Source organism: Phyllopteryx taeniolatus, chromosome 4 (assembly GCF_024500385.1).
Source record: "Phyllopteryx taeniolatus isolate TA_2022b chromosome 4, UOR_Ptae_1.2, whole genome shotgun sequence".
Lineage (NCBI taxonomy): Eukaryota > Metazoa > Chordata > Actinopteri > Syngnathiformes > Syngnathidae > Phyllopteryx > Phyllopteryx taeniolatus.
Window position 1 is genome coordinate 32,073,799 of NC_084505.1, and position 22,104 is coordinate 32,095,902.

Genomic DNA, 22,104 nt, shown 5'->3' on the forward strand with positions numbered 1-22,104 from the left:
AGTGCAGGGACAGGGAGGTATTAGGGCCACACTAAAAATAAAATATATGGTATGACAATAAAGTTATAGTTTTATTTTATTAGAATAAAGTAGTAATATTTTGAAATTTACGTGGAAATTTACTTGTTAAAATGACTTGTTCATCTTTTTCTTTTTTATGTTGAGCTACATTTTTGGTCGAAAAAATACAACTTTATTCTCAAACTATTACCATTTAATTTTTTTTTAATCTTGAGAAAAGATGACTGTCAATTTATAATTTATGGGAAAAAAATAGTATTTTAAAATGTTATTATTTTGTGCACTATTTTGTTCTCATACTATCACATTTGTTTTTTTCCCTGAAAAATGTACAACTTTTTAACATGAGAAAATATCACAGTCATAAGATTAAGAATTATTTTGTTGTTGAAAAGTACAAAATTTTTATTACAATAAAAAAATCTGTAAAAATATCAAAGTCTAAGCTTTTTTGCTCACATACAATTAAATCCAGAATTAAAAAAACATTTAAAATAGTTCAAGACAATGTATAAAGACATACAATTGGAACCAATTTGAGTTTTTATTTTGGTTCTTTCATTTGATTAATGTATGATGTTGTCATGACTAAAAAGAGCTGACGAAATGTCAAGTTTTAACAGCGCATTTTCCTGACGCGCCGAGCGTCTAAAGAGGGCCATTCAACATAATGTCAGGGTTAAAACGAGTCACCCAATATACATTTTTTTGCACTTAATACGCATGTGCTTTAATTACAGTGGCGCATTTACAAAGCCTGCCTTTTAAAAAATGCTCCTTTCCCCACAGAAGAAGTGAAAAATGTTTCTCCATCCGCTACCAAACAGAGGGAAGAACAATAGCGCAACACAGAACATACGTACAGCACATTATAAGAGTAGTAATTTCCGAGGCTATCGTATTGTTCTCTGTGCGCGTCCATTAAACAGCTACAGACGCAACTGTTAGCATTCCGCCACTTTTTCGGATGAGAATTCATGCGAGGCGCTAATATTCAAGTGGCCTCATTTTGCATACATTTCATGGCTCGGCTGTACTTGATTTCGATGCTTAATTTAGATGCGCCATTTGCATGCCGCTCGGCATGCAAATGGCTGGCCTGGCGCACTCTATGAGTTGGACGTGTGCAAGCCCACTCACTTTGGTACTACGGCGGAACCTCCAAAGTCAAACGCCCCGGAGGTCCAACGCGTTGCAATGTCGAGCTTATGTATTGCTGTTTTCTTTAGACGTTTCGTGTGTGTGTGTGTGTGTGTGTGTGTGTGTGTGTGTTTAAAAGCTCTACTTATTCCAAAAGCTGGTCCCACCTCAGTTAAACATGCAAGACCTCAGCTTACCTCATGAGAGCACGGGTGTAGTTAATCACTTGGGGACCCAAGGCAAACCCAGTCATGGGGCCCTCCACAGCCCTGTCGCTACTGCAAAGATTTTGAATATTATTGTTTATTGTCAACTAAAAGTGTGAATTTGAGAAAATTCTCCTCATTCCTGAGCTACACAAAGTCCTGAAAAGTCTTCTTGACGATGATTAAAGCGGAAGAGCGGAGGAAAAAAAAAAAAAAACAAGTCTGACATGACATTGAGCGTGTGGACCGGGCTGTGCATTGATGCGGTTACGTTAGAGCGCCTCGTTGTTGGTCATGAGTGCGCACGCTTCACGAAGAGAATGGTGGAAGAGCCAAGGAAAAAAAACAAAGGTCCGACATTAAGCCAGCGTGTGGACTGGGCTTTGCGTTGGTGTGGCTGCATTAGAGCGCCTCATTGTCGGTCATGAGTGCGTGCAGGTGACAGACAGAAAACCTCAATCAGACACCCCCTGTCACTCCATTCCAAGCACTGAAACACACACATGCACAGTTCCCTCAGACTTGTCTGTGCCTCTCTACAGGTGAGCCATCATCATGGAGAGGGAGAGAGCGAAAGAGAGAGAGTGGCAGTGTTTGGCCACACAGAGCTTCCCTTTCCCGATGCCAGAGTGAGCCACCAGCGAGACACAGGCGGCGGCGGAAGCTGCTGCCGCTGCCGCAGCGAGTGACACGGCTGTCACAGACGCCCGCCTCATTACCGCCGCCATAAATGTCAAAGCACTAAAGTAATCACTCACTACTCGGCCGGACACACGGTCACGCCGCCGCGTGTTTTTACAGGGAGAGGGTTAACGACGGCGTACGGGAGAGAGGCGTCTCTTTTCGGTCGCCTTTGGTGTAAAGGTAGCGTCCGGGATGTGTGACAGCAGGCAACAGGTTTTTGGAGGCAACTGCCAACTTCCTTCAGAGTCATTACTGTCAATCCTGGATGCTTTTTAGCCACATGACATCCAGTGTGCACATCCCCTCATTATATTGGAAAGCTGTAAGGGGAAACTTCATTGAAATGGGTTATATTTTTACTCTAAACAACTGAATGAGGTGCATTTTTGGACACAGCAGCTATCATCTATTAAAATATATACTATATATGCTATAAATGTCAGCATCAGTGGCTCATCAGTCACACAGTGGTACCCAGACCTACAAGTTGAATCCGTTTCGTGTCCACATGTAAATGGAATGTAAAGAACTAAACAGTTTGAGCATCACGATTAATTAATTGTGGCTCCTTCTGGTGTGTGCAACTTGGCCACACTTCAGTCATGCTGAAACAATCAAAGAAGAGTTACACAACTAATATCAGTGAGTCAGTAATCTTAGTCGTTTTTTGCAGAGGATAAAGAATATATGCCTATAAAAAAAAATGTCACAGTCTGTCTACATACGTATATTCAATTTGATTATATTGAACTTCTACAGATGGATTCACCCGCATTTATCAACAATGCGGACATCTGTTTCATTACTCACAAACAAGGTGAGCTCTGTCATATTACATCTTTATCATCAGTGCTGTGAATACATTGTGGATTTCCATGCGGTGGTTGACCTGCTGGTTTTATTCCACAAAGCATTACAATTTACAACCCCAATTCCAATGAAGTTGGGATGTTGTGTTAAACATAAAGAAAACAGAATACAATGATTTGCAAATCATGTTCAACCTATATTTAATTAAATACAGGACAAAGACAAGATATTTTATGTTCAAACTGATGAACTTCATTGTTTTTAGCCAATAATCATTAACTTGGAATTTTATGGCTGCAACACGTTCCAAAAAAGCTGGGACAGGTGGCAAACTAGACTGAGAAAGTTGAGGAATGCTCATCAAACACCTGTTTGGAACATCCCACAGGTGAACAGGCTAATTGGGAACAGGTGGGTGCCATGATTGGGTAGAAAAGGAGCTTCCCTGAATTGCTCACTCATTCACAAGCAATGATGGGGCGAGGGTCACCTCTTTGTGAACAAGTGCGTGAGAAAATAGTCCAACAGTTTAAGGACAATGTTCCTCAACGTACAATTGCAAGGAATTTAGGGATTTCATCATCTACGGTCCATAATATCGTCAAAAGGTTCAGAGAATCTGGAGAAATCACTGCATGTAAGCGGCAAGGCCGAAAACCAACATTGAATGGCCGTGACCTTCGATCCCTCAGGCGGCACTGTATCAAAAACCGACATCAATGTGTAAAGGATATTACCACGTGGGCTCAGGAACACTTCAGAAAACCAATGTCAGTAAATACAGTTCGGCGCTACATCTGTAAGTGCAACTTGAAACTCTACTATGCAAAGCAAAAGCCGTTTATCAACAACACCCAGAAACGCCGCCGACTTCTCTGGGCCCGAGCTCATCAAAGATGGACTGACGTAAAGTGGAAAAGTGTTCTGTGGTCCGACGAGTCCACATTTGAAATTGTTTTTGGAAATTGTGGAAGTCGTGTCCTCCGGGCCAAAGAGGAAAAGAACCATCCAGACTGTTATGGACGCAAAGTTCAAAAGCCAGCATCTGTGATGTTATGGGGCTGTGTTAGTGCAAATGGCATGGGTAACTTACACATCTGTGAAGGCACCATTAATGCTGAAAGGTACATGCAGGTTTTGGAGAAACATACGCTGCCATCCAAGCAACGTCTTTTTCACGGACGTCCCTGCTTATTTCAGCAAGACAATGCCAAACCACATTCTGCACGTGTTACAACAGCGTGGCTTCGTAGTAAAAGAGTGCGGGTACTAGACTGGCCTGCCTGCAGTCCAGACCTGTCTCCCATTGAAGATGTGTGGCGCATTATGAAGCCTTAAATACGACAACGGAGACCCCGGACTGTTGAACACCTGAAGCTGTACATCAAGCAAGAATGGGAAAGAATTCCACCTACAAAGCTTCAACAATTAGGGTCCTCAGTTCCCAAACGTTTACTTGAATTTTGTTAAAAGAAAAGGTGAGGACATGACCCTGTCCCAGCTTTTTTAGAAGGTGTTGCAGCCATAAAATTCAAAGTTAATGATTATTTGCTAAAAACAATAAAGTTTATCAGTTTGAACATGAAATACCTTGTGTTTGTAGTGTATTCAATTAAATATAGGTTGAACATGATTTGCAAATCTGTTTCTATTTATGTTTAACAGAACGTCCAAACTTCATTGGAATTGAGGTTGTACAAACGCAGACTGAGACGGCCGTTTATATGTTTCTCAAGTTCCAAGTGGAGTTCTTGTAGGCTGAAATACCAACAGTTTTAGGCCAACACAGATAACAGCGCATAACATAGCTGCTCTTTTTCAAAATCCATCCGTCCCTTTTAAAAAACTTTTTTTTTTTTTTTTAAATATCACTTAATCACTTGTGTCACAGGTGAGCTGGACATTATCTGTAAGGTGAAGACAGATTTTGGCCATGTTTTACATCGATAAATTACTTTAAAAACTTTGCTGCTGTATGACGCAGCGTGGAGACTGTGTGTGGTCATGTGACAGCCGGGCTCTGTTTGATTGGTGAAATGGAGTCTTACATCACTAGCAGTTGTTATGGTCAAACAGAGTGACACGAGCCTCTCTGACAAACCAAAACAGTTCACGCGAGCAATAATAAATGCCTGTAGATACAAATAAAAGTAGAGAGCAGAATATAGCTCAATGTAATAGGCTTCATCACAAAAATACTCAAGTAAAAGTATATTGCATTAAAACTACTCTGACAAGTAATGTACAAAAGGTTGTTTTTGAGACTTTCGGCTTGTCCCAATGTACATCGGTACCTTGAGTTAAGAGTAAGTGTTTTTTAAATACAAAATGAAAACACTTGCAAGGAGCAGACACACACACACTGAACTAAGACGTGACGAACAGCTAACTCGAGCTGGAGTCAGAACTCCTGACATGACTTTCTAGGCCAGTGGTGTCAAATATACGGCCCTCGGGCCAAAACCGGCCCACGGGATGAATTTGAAAGCGAAAAAATACAAAAGACATTTTGGTGGTGGGGACTAAGGATCATTTTGAGGATTATTATTGCTTCTAACTGAAGTTTGTTTTGTCAAATGATTTAAAAAAAAAATTCATTAAATATAAAGATTTCCCAACTCTATTTGATTTGCTTTGCATTCAAACAAAGAACAGTATACACAGCGTGATGATGACATCGTGTTACCGCACAGCCCGATTACTACTAGTCACTTTTAACAGTAGCACGTGTTACATTGCTGGCTCTTGAGTGCATCACTTAAAAAAGAGATGTCCGTAAACAACTTCCCCGCCGACCATCCCCAGCTTGAGGCGGAACGTGGATCTTCCAAGGGCAGCTGTAAATTGTCCGCAGTAATTGGATGCCAAAGAAGTCATTCAGCGAGCAAGACGTACACAGCTTCCCTTTCACTCCGAATGCAGCATATACTGCGAGTCCTTTGACATGGTTGCTATAGCGAGGGACTCCTTGACCCCAGGGTTGACTTCGGAAGGAAAGCAAAGAAGAAAAAAGTACTTTCCCCCGTGTTGTGCTCGACCTCATCACGAACACAAATGAAGAATTCGGAAAGCAGAATAATGAGAGATGAGGAATTAAGCGCTTTGAAAATGTTTGCATAACAAGCTCCTTCGCCATGCGGGGCCTCCTCTCGGTTTTAATCACCTGCGCTCTCCAGACCACCTACACCCTTCTTCATGGTCCGAAGCGGGACCGGCGATCTGATGTATGATCCGAGGAAAATTAATTCGCCGAGCCTGATTGCCATTAGCGCCGTGCGATTATACACCTTGATTACTGTGCCCACCCCAAGCACCAGGACGGGGCCCCCGGTGCACATTTCAAAAAGGTGCGCATAACATTATGTGATTGCCCCGCAACAGATCCATCCAGAAGCGCCCCGAGACCGTATAGACTGTCTCAAGTAGGACTGTGATTATTAATAGGCACTTGAGGTGACCTGATATCCGGCGCTCCAAACACAGCAAGTGCCTCCGATCCGATGGCACAGGCAAATGAATTCAGTCTCATTCAAAGTCATTATTGGATTATTATTGTAGAGGGAGAATTGTTTGGAGTTCAAGCATGGCTAACCGGGATGTTGGACTCTTGAGGGACGACGAGGGGAGGGGGGGGGGGGGGGGGTCTCCACTTGTCCATCTCGAGGTGGACTTAAGATGCTGAATGGCCCCGAGGATGAGAAAGGCTTTGACTTGGAGATGGGCTACTTATCCACCTTTGGTATTTACACTGGACGAGAGTGCCTGTTCACTCTTGACTGATTGTTAATGTTAGAAAAAGAATACACCTACATCTTAATCAATAATTGTATCCTTTGGCGATACTAGGAATTCATGGTCATCTGTCCGCCGGAGAGATTTTTTATTTTTTTTGCATCCTGTAGAACACAGGTCAGAGTTTTCAATCAAATCTTCCTATAGCACCTTTTGTACATAAAAATACAACAAAGAAATTGCGTCACAAAAAAAAAAATAAAACAAATCACCTACACCCACACACACGTACAGTACATACTTGCAAACACACACAAACGGATACATACTAACTGTGAGTAGTTGCATGGCTTGGCAATGAGGAAGCAGGTGTCACGGTGTTATAATGTTTTAACCAACTGATAATATCAAAATACTCACAGGAATATATTCTTTATCCTCTGCGAAGAACTACTCATACAACTAGCAAATGGCAAAAAACTGTCTCACGCTTTACATCATTACTCACTGTTTTCATAAAGAACAATATTGACTATTTTTCTTGTTAAAAGCATGCTATGCTTTTCGAAGGCTGGAACAGTTGAAAGGCGTGTTTGGATGACTTTGGAGTGGAAGAACCCTGGCCTAAACCCCATCAAACGTCTTTGAGACTTGCTAAGGCCACATGCACAAAGACGGTTATTTAAAAGCCTTTTATTCTGATGCATTTCGCCTTTAAATGATCTCACAACTGAGCAAAGTTGCCTCGTTATTACATTTAGATAGATGAATGAGAGTGTGTTATGAATCATTTACACTGTACGTGATTCTATTTTATGCAATACGAATGGGTAAAGGAGACATTCTTCTTCTTTTTTTTGTTCTCTCACAAAAGCAGTTTCCAGGTGTCTTAATTAAAAGGACTATCACCTTCTTTGGTCAAAATGCACAAAATACTGACGACCAGTGATTCGAAAAGGGCTTTATTGCTATATTAAGCTATATTTTTTTCCAAGTGACGAGCAACAAATCTAGCAACATTTTGCAGTGTTAGGGGAGATTTTTGGAGACTCTGAGACTCGCTCCAGAGTAGGTGATGTTAAACCCTTTCGTCTTCATACTGCAAATGAATAGCCCGTAACGAATTTAACCATAGAGTATACGGATGGCAGTTATGATATAAATAAGAAGTGCAGAACGCCGATAAATAAACCGATAAGACCAGATAGCTGGTCATGAAGACGAGAGATACGGGTGTGCTTGGTGGCAAGATGGACACCTGTTCTATGTCGTCATTAATGATGTATATTGGTACGGTAAAAAAAAAAAAAAAAAACGTAAACGCGGTGAAACACGGAAAACAGCGGTTCCACATTTTGCCACCTCCAGAATTCGCTGTAGGTGTCATGGCCAATGTGTCCCAAAACATTTGTCCATACAGTGTAGCTAAATCACTGATTAAGTACAAAGCATTGTGCAGTGACACATATCCTTTGGAATCTGGGCCAATCTAATCCCTCACTGTCAATTCTGAGGGTTTTCTTAATCTGGAGCCAAAGTGCTCATTTGGCGCGGAAGATAAATGCGCTCATTGAATTATCCAGGAGCAATCCTGCATCAAGCGATTAATTGGATGAGACAATGAAGAAGTAAGAACACATCTACGCATGGTTACATTCGAAAGACATTAGCAGCACAAGACACATAAGCAACCTTGAATAACCCACCTTGCCCCCCCCCCCCCCACTTCTCCTCCTCCTCCTCTTCCTCCTCCGGGCCTAATGTTAACATGTTTGCATTTGTAACACCTGGCAGAGATTTAATGGACTTGATGTGCTACCATTCACAGCGGAGGTCCACGTCGTGCGAAATCTCAGCGGCAGACATATGCCCTTCCTGCACGATTACTTAATGGCCTCTGCAATTACGCATGTCTACGGGAGCTGGCAACATAAATGTCAGTGGCAAGAAAAGAACTGATTTGTCTTTTTTTTTTTTGTCCTAGCTGGGACACGCCGTACGATAAAGACGACATCGGCAAATACACTCCGCGGGGCTATATCGAGCACCATTTACAATATGCAAATGGGAACGTGAGCGCCCAAATGCAGAAATTTCATCCGTGGCCAGAGTTCAACAACTCTTCAGTCTTCAAGTGTTGGGATAATGGTCACAGTGACTGCACATCGCTGCAATTCAAAAGCCTCCACTATCCATCGCTGGACAGCTTTTGCCACTAAAACAACACGCATAAACGAGAGTGTGCGTGTATGTGCGTGCGTGCGTGTTACTGTAAGTGTTGATAGACAGCAGAGGACGGAACATACAGTGCTCCAATGGCAGCGGTGGGAAGTAACAAAGTACAAATACCTGGTTACCGTACTAAAAAGGGAGTTTGCAGTGTTGAAAAACATCACTTGTTTTGCCATATTTGTTATTTAACGCTACTTGCTTAAAGTCAGGGGTGGGGGGGGGGGGGGGGGGGGCTATACACGCCTTGACGAAAGGCACTAGCCACCAGCTAGCTCGCAAGCTAAAAAAGAAATAAAAAAAATCAAGCAAACTGTCATGGTGAAAAACAGTTGAACGCAATGTCTACAATTCAGGACTGCATACTTTGCAGTCTTTGCACGTTTTCAACAATTACCGTCAAATGCCTTTATTTTGTATTTCATTTAGAATCAAATCTCTGAATTCACTTTACTGTGTCTTTATAAGAGCTGAATCAGTACTTCTACTTTTAGCGGTCTTTTTTCCCCCCTCTTTTAACACAAGTATCTGTATTTCTACTTACGTAAGTACAAAGTGTGACTGGCATCCTGCCTTTTAACTCCGCTACGGCACAGGTATGTTGGACACTTACGAGTTGCTTTGGGTTTCGCCGGCCGAACTGCATCACGGGAACACGTCCGGCGTACCCGAGACGTGGCTGCTTGGCCTCAGAGCTTGGAGTGCGATATCACCACGTGTCGACTCCTAGAACGACACAGAGAGGTCATGAAAGATCAGCAAACATAAGCAGAAGTCCTACATTTATGGTGTGAGTGTGACTAGTTTGTTTGTGCCCGGTGATTGACCGGCAACTAGTCCAGGGTCTACCCTGTCTCTCGCCCCAAAGCTAGCTAGTGAGACAGACGTGCTAACCACTAAGTTACTGCCATGCCTTCAATTTATATATGAATATGTTTTTCATAAATTTAGTATGGTAACAGCTGCTGAAAGGAAAATGCTTCCCCACCCCAACTGTGAAGCCTGCAAACACTGAATCCACAAGCTATTTTAGCGCCTTAAATGGCAATGGAACACATGCTTTTGCATGCATTTGGGGAGGAAATTCTGCTATTAAATCATCCACACATTTTTCCATATAGCACTTGTTCTCATTAGGGTTGCGGGTGAGCGAGCCGATCCCAAGTGACTTAGGGCAAGTGGCGGGGTACAATCTGGACTGATTGCCGGCCAACCGCTGGGCATATATACAGTATACTGTCAATAAACAAGCACTCAACACTCACATTCACACCTAGACAGACAATTTAGTCCTCAGTGAAGCTAATGTGCATGTTTTTGGAATGTGGGAGGAAAGCTGGAGTACCCGGAGAAAACCCACACGAGGACGGGGTGAACATACAAAGGTCGGAGCCAGGATTCGAACCATGGACCTCCGAACTGTGAGGCAGACGTGCAAACCACTGGGGCACCAGTGCAGGCTGATTAAAACTGAATATATATATGAATTTTGTATGGAAATGTCAGCTGACAGGAAAAAGGTTTCACACAAATGTAAACTTAAATGCATCGCATGGATTTGGGGGAGAAAAAAAACCCATTTCATTTGATATTAAATTTCCATCACTATGTCATCTATGTTATCTTCCACACAGCGATGGGAGAGCATCAACGGCAATAACAAGGAAGCATGACATCAGTAATAATTCTTTTTTTTTTTTTTTTTTTTTTTTTTGGAAGCAAATAAAAGATAGCGGACTCTAATCGCTGCCTGCAGTTAAGTGGAAAGGAACATCCCTTTCTGATTGACTGGGAGTGCAAAGCAAAGAATAGCAAGAGGGGATCAAATTATCGCATTGCAAGATATATATATATATATATAGAGAGAGAGAGAGAGAGAGAGAGAGAGAGAGAGAAAGAAATACTCTAAATGGGGATTTTCTAAAGGAGAATTGTGGGAATTGGCGATCAAGTGTGGCGCCACAGGTGTGTGTATTTAAATTCAGGTAAGGGCACACATTCATTCGGCCGCTCGCGTCACTGCTGCAGAAAACCGAGGGGCACATTTTGCTTCTTTTAAATGATGCACCAAGGGAGGTGGGGTGGGGGGGGGGAGTAAATAGCAGCTGGCAGAAAAATGTTTATTTTGTTCATCATCTTCAATAAAAATAACAACATCAATATCAAGTTCATGTATTGTATAAACTGTGTATGTACAAATTTGAACAGTTAATATAACTTAAGGCGAGTAAAATTACTTTTTTTTTTTTTTTTTTTTTGCAAAACCCTGTCAGTGACAATCTCACCAACCTGTCAACCTTTTTCCCCCCCTCCAAGTTTCAGCGTCTTCGAAGCGAAAGATACATCACGTTAAAAGTCCTTCATCAGTGAACGGAACCTCGCAGCAATGTGTGCTACCTGATTACTCAAAAGCAATTTTCATATATATGATATGCTAGTCGGTCCTAGCTTGAGTCAACACACTTCTGTACATGTGAAATCATTTTTCAACAAGTGCACATCCACGCCCCCCCCATTTAAGAACTCATTCGGCGCAACAACGTTGGTCAGATGAAGTGCGGGAAAAAAACAAACAAACAAACAAAAAAGTTTCTGATATCAAACGGTGACATTTAAAATACTGAGTTACTGAACAATAGCCCTCGAAAACCAATACATTATTAAGGATTTTAGAATACCCCCAGAAAATGAGGCTCAAATGTCATAAATGTAAAATATACACTCAGCTATAAAAATACAAGGAAGTACAGTAATACAAATATATTTATTTGCCATTAATTATATATCTTTCACAATTTGAACAACACAAAGTCCAATGACAAAAAAAACCACTGACGGCTAAATGATAGGAAGTATAAACAAACACTAAGTTTGATCCAAATGGACAACTTTATGGCTGAAACCATAAATATATTAGCTTACATTCATTTTAATAACCTCCCCCCTCCCCTCCACTGTGGCGTGATTGGAGGAGTGGGGTGCTAGTCCAGATATTCAAAGGAAAAAAATAAAACATGCATTGAGCAACATAGTCCAATAACTGGAGGGGGAAAAAACTAAACAAAACAGGAAAAAAATAGAACATTCTTAGTTGAAAATGTGGCTAGAAATCTGCAAGTGCAACCCATCCGTGGGCGATGAGAGGCGAGATGGGAGTGAGGCGCTGTCCGGATGCAAGCGGTGCTGATCGGCAGTCATGCACACAGAGCCCGCGTCGCAACGGCGAGCCGTGCCTCGACTTACGAGTGACAGCGACACGTCAGTGTTCCCCCGACTTTGGCCACCTCATTGACTCGTGGGTCAAATCGGCGTTGCAGGACCCTCGCCCCTCCAATTTTTTTTTTGTCTTTGTTTTTTGTTTGTTTGTTTCTTTTTTGCCTTTTTGCGCTCTCCATTCAGGCAGGCAAAGCAAAGTGATTAGGACTCGTGTCCTCCAAGACGGAGAGATCCTCAAATGTCGTGCGCGCGCGCGCGTGTGTGTGTGAGTGCGTGTGAGCGCGTGCGTGCGTGCGTGCGTGCGTGCGAGAGGCCTCTTCTTCAAATGCCCTCGGGCAGGGCGAAGGGCCACGCGTTGGGAGTCACTTGGGGCTTGAGCTCCATTTTCTCCTTCTGCTTCTGGTGCACGCGTCCGTGCCGCTTGCGCTCGTCGCTGCGGGCGAAGCGCTTGCCGCACACGTCGCAGGAGAACGGCTTCTCGCCCGTGTGAGTCCGGGTGTGCGTGGTCAGGTGGTCGCTCCGGCTGAAGCTGCGCAGGCAGATGCGGCACTGGAAGGGCTTGTGGCCCGTGTGGATGCGGATGTGGCGGTTGAGTTCGTCCGAGCGCGAGAAGCGGCGGTCGCAGCTCTCCATGGGGCAGGTGAAGGGCTTCTCCTTGGGCGGGCCGTGCGAAGAGGAGGAGGAGGAGGAGGCGGCGGCGCTCTTGCGGGCCCTGGGGGGCTTGACGGCGGCGGCGGCAGCGGTCGAGGTGGAAGTGGCGGCGGCACGGGTGGTGTAACTTTGGGCGAAGGAGTCGGGCAGCAGGGACGAGTAGAGGATGGAGTCTATGGTGCTGGGCAAAGCTGGGGAGGCGTAGATGGAGTCACACTGGTTGGATGCTGGCGGGCCTTCGGGGTATGGCTTCAGGCTGGAGGAGAGGCCCATGGGCGGGGGGAGGTAGCCGTTGTACGCGTAGCTGTGCTGGCTCTGCGAGCACGTGTCGGGGAAGCACTGCTCCTGCTTGATGCCCCCTTCCACTTTGAACTCCACGTCCGCGTTGGGGCACATGGCCGGGAAGGTGTCCAGAAGTTCCTTCACGTCCATCTGCTGCTCGGGCGGGAAGTCGTTGGACATGGGGAAGGACGTCTCCGTGTGGAAGCTGCTTTCCAAGCAGTCGGATTTGCAGAAAGCCCCCCACTCGTAGCTCTCGAACTCATTCTTGACCACCACGGGGAACGAGGCCGCCTCGGACTTGGGCTCGGCCTTGGCGAAGCCGAGCTGGGAGGTGGAGGGCTCCGGGGCCGGGGGGTCGGCCTGGTCCCGGGTGAAGTCGGAGGAGGGCGGGTAGGGCGGGGGTGTGGGCGCCCGGCAGGCGAAGGGTTGCCTCTTGGCGTCCCCGTAAGGCGCGCTGTCCATAGGGGGCGTGTACGAAGCCCCCCGGTTGTTGGCGCTGTGCTGCTGCTGGGCTTCGGAGAGCTGCATGGTGGATATGCCCACGATCTCGGTGATCATGTTGAGGAGCGTCTCGGTGGTGCACGGCGCCCCCTGAGAGGCTTCCACGTAGAAGCTGCCGGAGTAGGCGAGCGACGAAGGGGTGTAGGCGTCTTTGGGACCCTCGCAAGGGTTAAACGCGTATTCCGAGTTGGAAGCTTCGGTTTTGAGGGTCGCGGGGGCTCCTTCTGTTGAATCAGAAACGGAGAAAACTTTGTCAAGCCTGATTTGTTTTTGTTTTTTTTCTTTGAACGGAAGAAAATTTGGCACGTTACATAAACATTCATGCGCATCCGCGTCGACGCTGCGCTGCAAGTGTCGCCCCCCACCCCCCCCCCCCCACACCGCTCCGCAAGCACACAATCGCTCGCTTTCGACATTCCCTTGCATGCAACGTTTTCCAACCACCGCCGTGCACCGGGACTCACCGTGGCCGAACTGCGCGGGCACCGAGCGCTCCGCGTCGCCGAACGAGTCCAGGTTGTCCTTCCTCGCGCCGGCGTCCGTGCCCAGAGAAGAGCCGCTGCAGGTGTCAAACTGAGGGTAAAAAGAATCTTTGGCGTTCAAATCCATGTTGTTCAACATAATGCTGCACTTCAAAGGTCCGCCTCGGGTACAAAATAAATAAATATATATAAATATATATAGGGGTGTCTTGTTTTCCTTCAACCCCCTCCTCTTTTTTGGGGGGATGGTGTTCGACAAATGATCCCCAAATGTGCTTGTTTTAAATAATAACAACAAGAAGAAAAAAAAATGCAATATATTCCTTCTCGTCTGTTGCTCCGCGGTCATTTGCTTGCCGTGGCTCTCACATCGCTCCCCTTATATACACTTTGGCGGCTCCACGGCCCTCCTCCCCATTCATCGGCTCCAGTGAGAGGATTCCCCGCTGCGTGTAAACTTCATGCCCATATATGGACAGAGGATGTGACGAGCCTCTCCTTAGCTCTGCCTCTCCTCTCCTCCTCGCCTGTACGAGCAAGGATGGAGACTGACGTTGCAACAAGTGGCCACCCGTGATGGGAGGCGTTCACCGTCCCTAAACATATGGCCGACATGTTTAAAAGCGGGTACGGGAATTCCTCCAGAATTATAGCTGAGAGATGAAATTCCATACACACGAACAAACAAACAAAAAAAGACTACAGTAAACGTAGGAGGGGGTGAACGACCACCTGTTGGGGGGAATCCAAACGTTTTGGAACGTACACTTCTGAAATCTAACCGAACTATTTCAATTTTGGAAAAAGACCATTTGGTCAACGATCCAAAATATTATTATTATTATTATTATATCTATTTATTAAATACATTATAAAAGTCTTTGTAATGACCTTTGCATAACAGCATGAATAGAATATGAGTATTTCATCTCAGAGGAAAGGCATATGAATTTTTTATTTTTTTTGGGGGGGGGGGGGGGGGTTAGTCTCTAGCTTTATAAAATAAGTTGACTTCTTTAAAAAAAAAAAAAAAAGCATGTCCAGCTATTGAAAAGCGGACATTTGCAGACACTGTTTCATTCGGTGTCCTGTCGTAAACTAGCATTTAACTAGATTTAGATTTAGTTATGGCAATGAAAGCGACCTGATACTGCCAGCGTTTTTCTTTTTTTTTTAACTGAAAGTAAACATCCACATTGCAAAAACTCAAAATAAAATAAAAAAAAAAAATAAATACAAATAAATAAGACTCATCAACTTGATTTTAGAATATTTTCTGTTGTTTCAAACTTACTTGAAATAAGTAGACAACAAGTTTGCCAGGGAAGTTTATGTATTTTTTTTTTTAATACTGCACTGGCAAATTTTTATTTTTTGTGATGCGTCTAATATTAATTAGTCTTGACTTGAAATACAATATTCTTGGTAAGATTTTGACGTTTTGCAGCCCGTACTCTTTACATATATATATATTATTATTATATATTATTATTTTTTTTTTTAAACATGTATGAACACACGACAACGATCTTGCCATAAGATACTTCACAGAGACATTTCTATTCAATTAGCTAGCGATACCTCCAAGTGCCTTTTTGCTAACAGCTGCATAGTACGCACCATTACAAACCGCTGCCGAGTCAGTGCCGACACATAACGTGCAGGAGGAGACGTTGCAGCATCGCCGTGTGGTCAACTGTCATTTCATAGCGCTGTAAATCAAGCATTACCTGGTCATTGCATGTCAACACACCGTGTTGGGAAGGTCAATGTTCCCTTGAAAGACAATCCACGGACATTGAAATTGGGTCATAACTTGCTCAGTTCTCAACCGATTTTTCATGAGGTTGACTTTTTTTGTCATTGCCAAATGTGTGCTATCACCACAGAACTATATTTTGCTAAGGCAAGTTTTGGGTCAGGCGTGAGCCTCGCCACTTCTAACTATAACTTTATTCTAGAAACAGTTGGTTAACCACATCATGTCATCAGCCTGCAGTTATCGCCGCACACACAGGAAGTCCGCCAACCTGTTTTCCGGTTTGGTCACGTGAGATGACCGAGATAATAACCGAGTCTTTCTCCCCATGACCTTACGGGCCTGCTGTTACGGTATTGTATGTCAGGTAAGCAGAGCTGCATTGGGTTTTGCTGGATGTACAGCTTAGTGTTAGCTAACAGCTATGGATGGATGGATGGCCAGACGGATCTATTTGGATGTTACAGGTGTACTCAATGAAGCAGGATCATCAGTGCCTATATTCTACAAAATTGACCAGAATTCAGATACAGAACAAGATATTCTGTAGCTCATTTAAAATACTTACTCTCTTCTGAGGGATACATTTTGATCGCTCCCTAACTGAGGCCAGACTGCACATTTTCAGCAGTTACAGTGATTGACTCTGCCTGGCAATTCCTTCCTTCCTCGAGTGTGATCGCAGCAAATTGCGGGTCGCTCACACCATAGCGGCGAAGCCTCGTCCAAAAACCAAGCCTCGGCCTTTGAAAGCATCCGAGGGAGTCGATAACACCCCTGATGTGTTCAGTGGTTGAACCCAACCGCTCATGTGGCATTTCAACCCCCCAAAGCGTTTTTTTATTTTTATTTTTTTTCTCTTATCCGTTCCGGCATCTGTTGCCGGGTGAACTCGGGGGTCACGCTTCCTACTACACAAAGTCGATTCTCTTTGATAGGCCGCGGCAGTGTGCAGCAGACCTCTCGCTCAGGTTGCCGCATCAGGACGGCGGAGAGCGGCCGTGCAGACACACAAACGCACAGACCAGTCGCTTACGTTTTACTTCACGCGCAAGAAAATGCTGCCTCCGAGTCGGTATTGACATGAATGGAATCTTCTCAAAGAAATCAATCCAATCACACGTTAAGAAAAGATGCATCTTTTTTCAAACATTTTTTTTTAAAGGGGACATGGAAAATGGACTTTTAGACAAACAGTTGTGTGTGTGTGTGTGTGAAGTGCCAGCCCAACCATCGAGTGTCAAATTAAACAACCACTTAAATCTTTAGCTTTCCGTCTACATTGGAAAATGTGTCTGATACTCCCTATTACAAAACAGTAGGGGTTAATTTCCCCATCACCAAGTTTCTCCACCCATGAAATAATCAGCTAGCAAATATAATCGTAATAGGATTTGAGCGGTTCTAATTTTTCATGTATTATTTGTAATACATTTAATTTGACTTATTTCAGCAACGGTTTAATAATTTGTTCTGATTGAACTGGATGAGCCGGTGCCTATCCCAGTTGACTTTAGTTGACAAGTGCAGAGAAAGTTTGGTTTTATCCTGGCTATGGTGCGTATGTGATAGAAACACGACCGGACGATTTTGTTGATATGGTTTGTGAAGGTGAAATCTGAATTTAAAAAAATAAATAAATAAATAAATACTCCCTAGTTTCTGGCTATGGAAGTGATATTGTCTGTAAAAGGAACCAAGGTTGAAGGTTGAATAGAATTATTTCAGATTTCCAGAACTTGAGGGGCAGCATATAGAACCGAACCTGGACTAGAACTACAGAATGAGCAGAGAACCCAGAAAAAAAACAACAACACACAAACACACCAGCACAGGGAGAAAATCCACACACAAGGGGTGAATAGAGATTTGAACCCGGAACCTCTTGACAGTGAGCCGGTCGTGATAACCACTAAGGTGCCCCGAGGTGGTGAAAAATATTGGAAGACGACGCGAAAAAACGTCTACTTCAATAGGTCTTGGGCTCAAAATATTAAATGAAGTATTAAATAATTAATCATTTCAAGGAGTATAATTCACGTGTAACTGCTAACGAGGCCTTTTTGAATCTGAACAAAAGCTAAATGGCCGTAAACTACATTTGTGGGGGGACACAAAGATGTAATCAGCAATGCAATGTCTTTGTGCTGAATAGGATTGACATACGGAAATAATGAAGCGTGTGAGTCACACGGAATCAAACACAATACACACAATAACAGACACTCACTCAAATTGTGTTATTTCCCTTAACGCTGAGAGGTGGACGAGGTATCAGAGTGTACGAGCGGCACAATGCTGTCGTCTTTTGAAGGTGGCCTATGATAATAGCCTATACGCTGTTTCACGGCAGCGCTGACATTCTCCGGAACAAAATGGCTTTCACCTCAGACGTGCACTCTAATTCCGGCGGCCTGCGAGATGCTTAGCTTGGAGCGAAAGGATCCAAGTCATCTCAAGTCGATTAAAAACAATCTGATCACTCAAGAGGGCTGGGACCATAACTGAAGTGTGGCTAACCTCTTTCTCCTGCATCGAAATGTCGCGGCGGAAGGGACTGAGTAATGGATTTACGTAATGTTAGCACTTACTGACATTACAGTATAGCGCTAGGGTTGACTTGTGCATTAATGACAAATGGAAGCTTTTTGTTTATTAATCCCCTCGCATCTATTAGACAAAATGTTCCCTTTCTTTACGGTTGTTTCTGTGTTTTAACAAGGACTTGGAAAAAGGTTCAAAATCTACTGGCTAGGGTAGAAAGATGCAACACTTATTTAATGAAAGCGTCTCTTGGCACTTTGACTCAAGGGGACATCTCAGAAAGCAAAGCTTAATGAGGTGTAAATTTCTTTTTTTTGTATGACGGAGGCTCCCCAAAAAAAGTAAACATCTGAGCTGACTTTTGAAGACAATAAATAAAAAACACCTGCAGTGGTGGAAAGTAAAGTACAAATACTGCACAGTGAACCCCCGCTATAGGGACTGAGCCGGAACATGAAGAGCAAAAATCAGTTTATAATTGATGCCCTTTAGAATTGCTTTGAAACATTATTTATTGGTTATCTCCCCAAAAAAGAAAATAACAAAAAGAACAGACATTTTTAAAAACATTTAGAACTAAATTGTGTGTGTGGGGGGGGGGGGGGGGGGGGGAAATCAGCGAATAGGTGAAACCCCAGGTGCTGAACTGCAAGTATGCAGGGTCGACTGTACCCAAGTAGTTCTTTATGTATACATACTTTACATGAGTATTTTTTTCCTGATGACTTGGATTCCATACATTTGAAAACAGGAATCCTTTGTAAAAAATAGGCCAGAGGTGGATAGTAAAGGGAGGCGACATTCAAATCTCACTAGCAGTTTTAAAACTGCAAAACTATATATAATTTTTGTTAAAGTGATATTGTTGGGCAATATAATATGTGTATTCTTTTATTGATTTTTTGTCTATTTGAAAAATATCAATCCAAAGTTCCTGAACAGTTACTCAGTGCTCAACTATTTTTTATTTTTTTTCCCCTCACTGAACTTCTACTCAAGTATTTATTTAGATGACTGCTTTTTACTTTTACTTGAGTCATATTATTTTAAAGAAACAGTACACTTGAGTAGGACTTTTGGCTACTCTACCCACCTCTGAAAAAGGCTTGCTACGTTTTTCAACCTCTGCAGATGTCAACACAAAAGATTGAAATTTGAGAGAGGCAAAGTCAACCGCAGTTGAAATTTTGGGGTCTTTGAGACAGAAAAAACGGGGACATACAGTGGGTACGGAAAGTATTCAGACCCCCTTGACATTTTCACTCTTTGTTATATTGCAGCCAATTGCTAAAATAATTTAAGTTAATTTTTTCCACATTAATGTACACACAGCACCCCACATTGACGGGAAAAAAAATCTAATTGTTGAAATTTGTGCAGATTTATTAAAAAAGAATAACTGAAATATCACACAGCCATAAGTATTCAGACCCTTTGCTCAGTATTTAGTAGAAGCACCCTTGTGAGCTAATAGAGCCAGTCTTTTTGGGAATGATGATTCTTCACACCTGGATTTTGGGATCATCTGCCATTCCTCCTTGCAGATCCTCTCCAGTTCTGTCAGGTTGGATGGTGAACGTTGGTAGGCAGCCATTTTCAGGTCTTTCCAGAGATGCTCAATTGGGTTTAAGTCAGGGCTCTGGCTGGGCCATTCAAAAACAGTCACGGAGCTGTTCTGAAGCCACTCCTTCGGTATTTTAGCTGTGTCATTGTCTTTTTTAAAGGTGAACCTTCTGCCCGGTCTGAGGTTCTGAGCACTCTGGAGGTTATCGTCCAGGATATCCCTGTACTTGGCCGCATTAATCTTTTCTTGGATTGCAACCAGTCTCCCTGTCCCTGCAGCTGAAAAACACACCCACAGCATGATGCTGCCACCACCGTGCTTCACTGTTGGGACTGTATTGGACAGGTGATGAGCAGTGCCTGGTTTTCACCACACATGGCACTTAGAATGAAGGCCAACAATTTCTATCTTGGTCTCGTCAAACCAGAGAATCTTATTTCTCACCATCTTGAAGTCATCAGGTGTTTTTTTTTTTTTTTTTTTTTTTAGCAAACTCCATGTGGGCTTTAATGTCTCTTTCATGCGGCTTCCGTCAGGCCACTCTGCCATAAAGCCCCGACTGTTGGAGGGCTGCAATGATGGTTGACTTTCTAGAACTTTCTCCCATCTCCCGACTACATATCTGGAGCTCACCCATAGTGATCTTTGGGTTCTTCTTTACCTCTCTCACCAAGGCTATTCTCCCCCAATTGCTCAGTTTGGCCGGACGGCCAGCTCTAGGAAGGGTTCTGATCGTCCCAAACGTCTTCCATTTCAGGATTATGGAGGCCACTGTGCTCTTCGGAACCTTAAGTGCAGCAGACATTTTTTTGTAACCATGGCCAGATCTGTGCCTTGCTACAATTCTGAGCTCTTCAGGCAGTTCCTTTGACCTCATGATTCTCATTTGCTCTGACATGCACTTTGAGCTGTAAGGTCTTATATAGACAGGGGTGTGGCTTTCCTAATCAAGTCCAACCAGTATAATCAAAGATAGCTGGACTCCAATGAAAGTGTAGAACAATTTTAAGGATGATCAGAAGAAATGGACAGCACCAGAGTTAAATATATGAGTGAAAGGGTCTGAATACTTATGACTGTGTGATGTTTCAGTTTTTCTTTTTTAATAAATCAGCAAATATTTCAACAATTCCGTTTTTTTTCTTCTCAATATGGGGTGCTATATGTACATTAATGAGGAAAAAAATGAACTTAAATTATTTTAACAAACGGTTGCAATATAACAAAGAGTGAAAAATTTAAGGGGGTCTGAAAACTTTCCGTACCCACTGTAGAGGAACGTTAACCAGGGAGCGTTAATGACGACAGATTTGGAGAAGCAAAGCAAAGCAAAAGCAAAACAAAGCAATTTATATAGCGCATGTCATACACAAGTTAACTCAATGTGCTTTACATGATTAAAAGTATTTAAAAAATAATTTAAAAAAATGGCTTATAAACATTTAAATAAAAAGGAAAACAATAAAAATACAATTAAAACAGCATACAGTGCCAGAAAAATCATTTAAAAGTGGAAATGCTCTAAAAAGCATGGGGTGAAAAGAAGCGTTTTAAACCTGAACTTAAAAACATGCACACTTGGGGCTGACGTCACTTCTGTTGGCAACTTATTCCATTTGTGTGCAGCATAATAGCTAAATGCTGCTACACCATGTTTGCTTTGGACTCTGTGCTCCACTATTTGACCTGAGTCTGTTGCTCTCAGAGCCCTACTGGGTTAATATTCCATTAGCATTTAATACATGTATTCAGGACATAAACCATTTAGTGGTTTATAGACCAGTAGCAGAAGTTTAAAATCTATTTTAAAGCTGACTGGAAGCCAGTGTAAATACTTTAGAATTGGAGTAATATGCTATGATCTCTTTGTTCTGGTCAGAACCCGACCTGAAGCATTCTGAATGAGCTGCAGCTGTTTAATGCTCTTTTCCGTGAGTCTAGTCAGAGGACCATTACAATAGTCAAGTCTACTTGAGATAAAAGCATGGATGAGCTTCTCCTGGTCTGCTTGACACATGCAAGCCTTCCCTCTGGATATGTTCTTCAGATGGTAAAGGCAGTTTTAGTAATTGATTTGATATGACTGTTGAAAGTCAGGTCGGAACACGAAGGTTTCGGACATGGTCTTTGGTTTTTAAAGAGAGTGACTCCAGGTATTTACTAACAGCAATCGTCTTTGCTTCATTGCCAAAAACAATTATGTCAGTTTTGTTGTGGTTTAATTGAAAAACATTTTGGCTCATCCATTTATTTATCTGTTTTAGACAGTGACACAACACCTCA

General features: G+C 43.1%; 2 protein-coding genes across 2 annotated transcripts in view; both read right to left on the bottom strand.

Moving 5' to 3' along the window:
- Positions 1-9,537, bottom strand: part of fbxo41 (F-box protein 41) — a 59,999-nt gene extending 50,462 nt beyond the window's left edge. Inside the window, exon 1 of the mRNA XM_061771772.1 lies at positions 9,436-9,537. The gene's annotated coding sequence lies outside the window, so the exon portion shown is untranslated. The remainder of the gene's footprint in view (positions 1-9,435) is intronic.
- A 1,391-nt stretch (positions 9,538-10,928) lies between these two features.
- Positions 10,929-14,753, bottom strand: LOC133477232 (early growth response protein 4). Its single transcript, XM_061771775.1, has 2 exons — positions 13,937-14,753; positions 10,929-13,696 (listed from the first exon to the last, which is right to left on the bottom strand). The coding sequence occupies exons 1-2, from the start codon at positions 14,301-14,303 to the stop codon at positions 12,360-12,362; spliced, it is 1,704 nt and encodes a 567-aa protein (XP_061627759.1). The 5' UTR covers positions 14,304-14,753; the 3' UTR covers positions 10,929-12,359.
- Positions 14,754-22,104: the final 7,351 nt, after the last annotated feature.

Bases quoted from the DNA above. Each gene is read 5' to 3' on its own strand.
- LOC133477232 (XM_061771775.1), bottom strand. From the start codon at position 14,303: ATGACCGCGGAGCAACAGACGAGAAGGAATATATTGCATTTTTTTTTC. The intron at 13,697-13,936 runs GTGAGTCCCGGT...CTGATTCAACAG, and splicing joins GCCCGCGCAGTTCGGCCACG to AAGGAGCCCCCGCGACCCTC.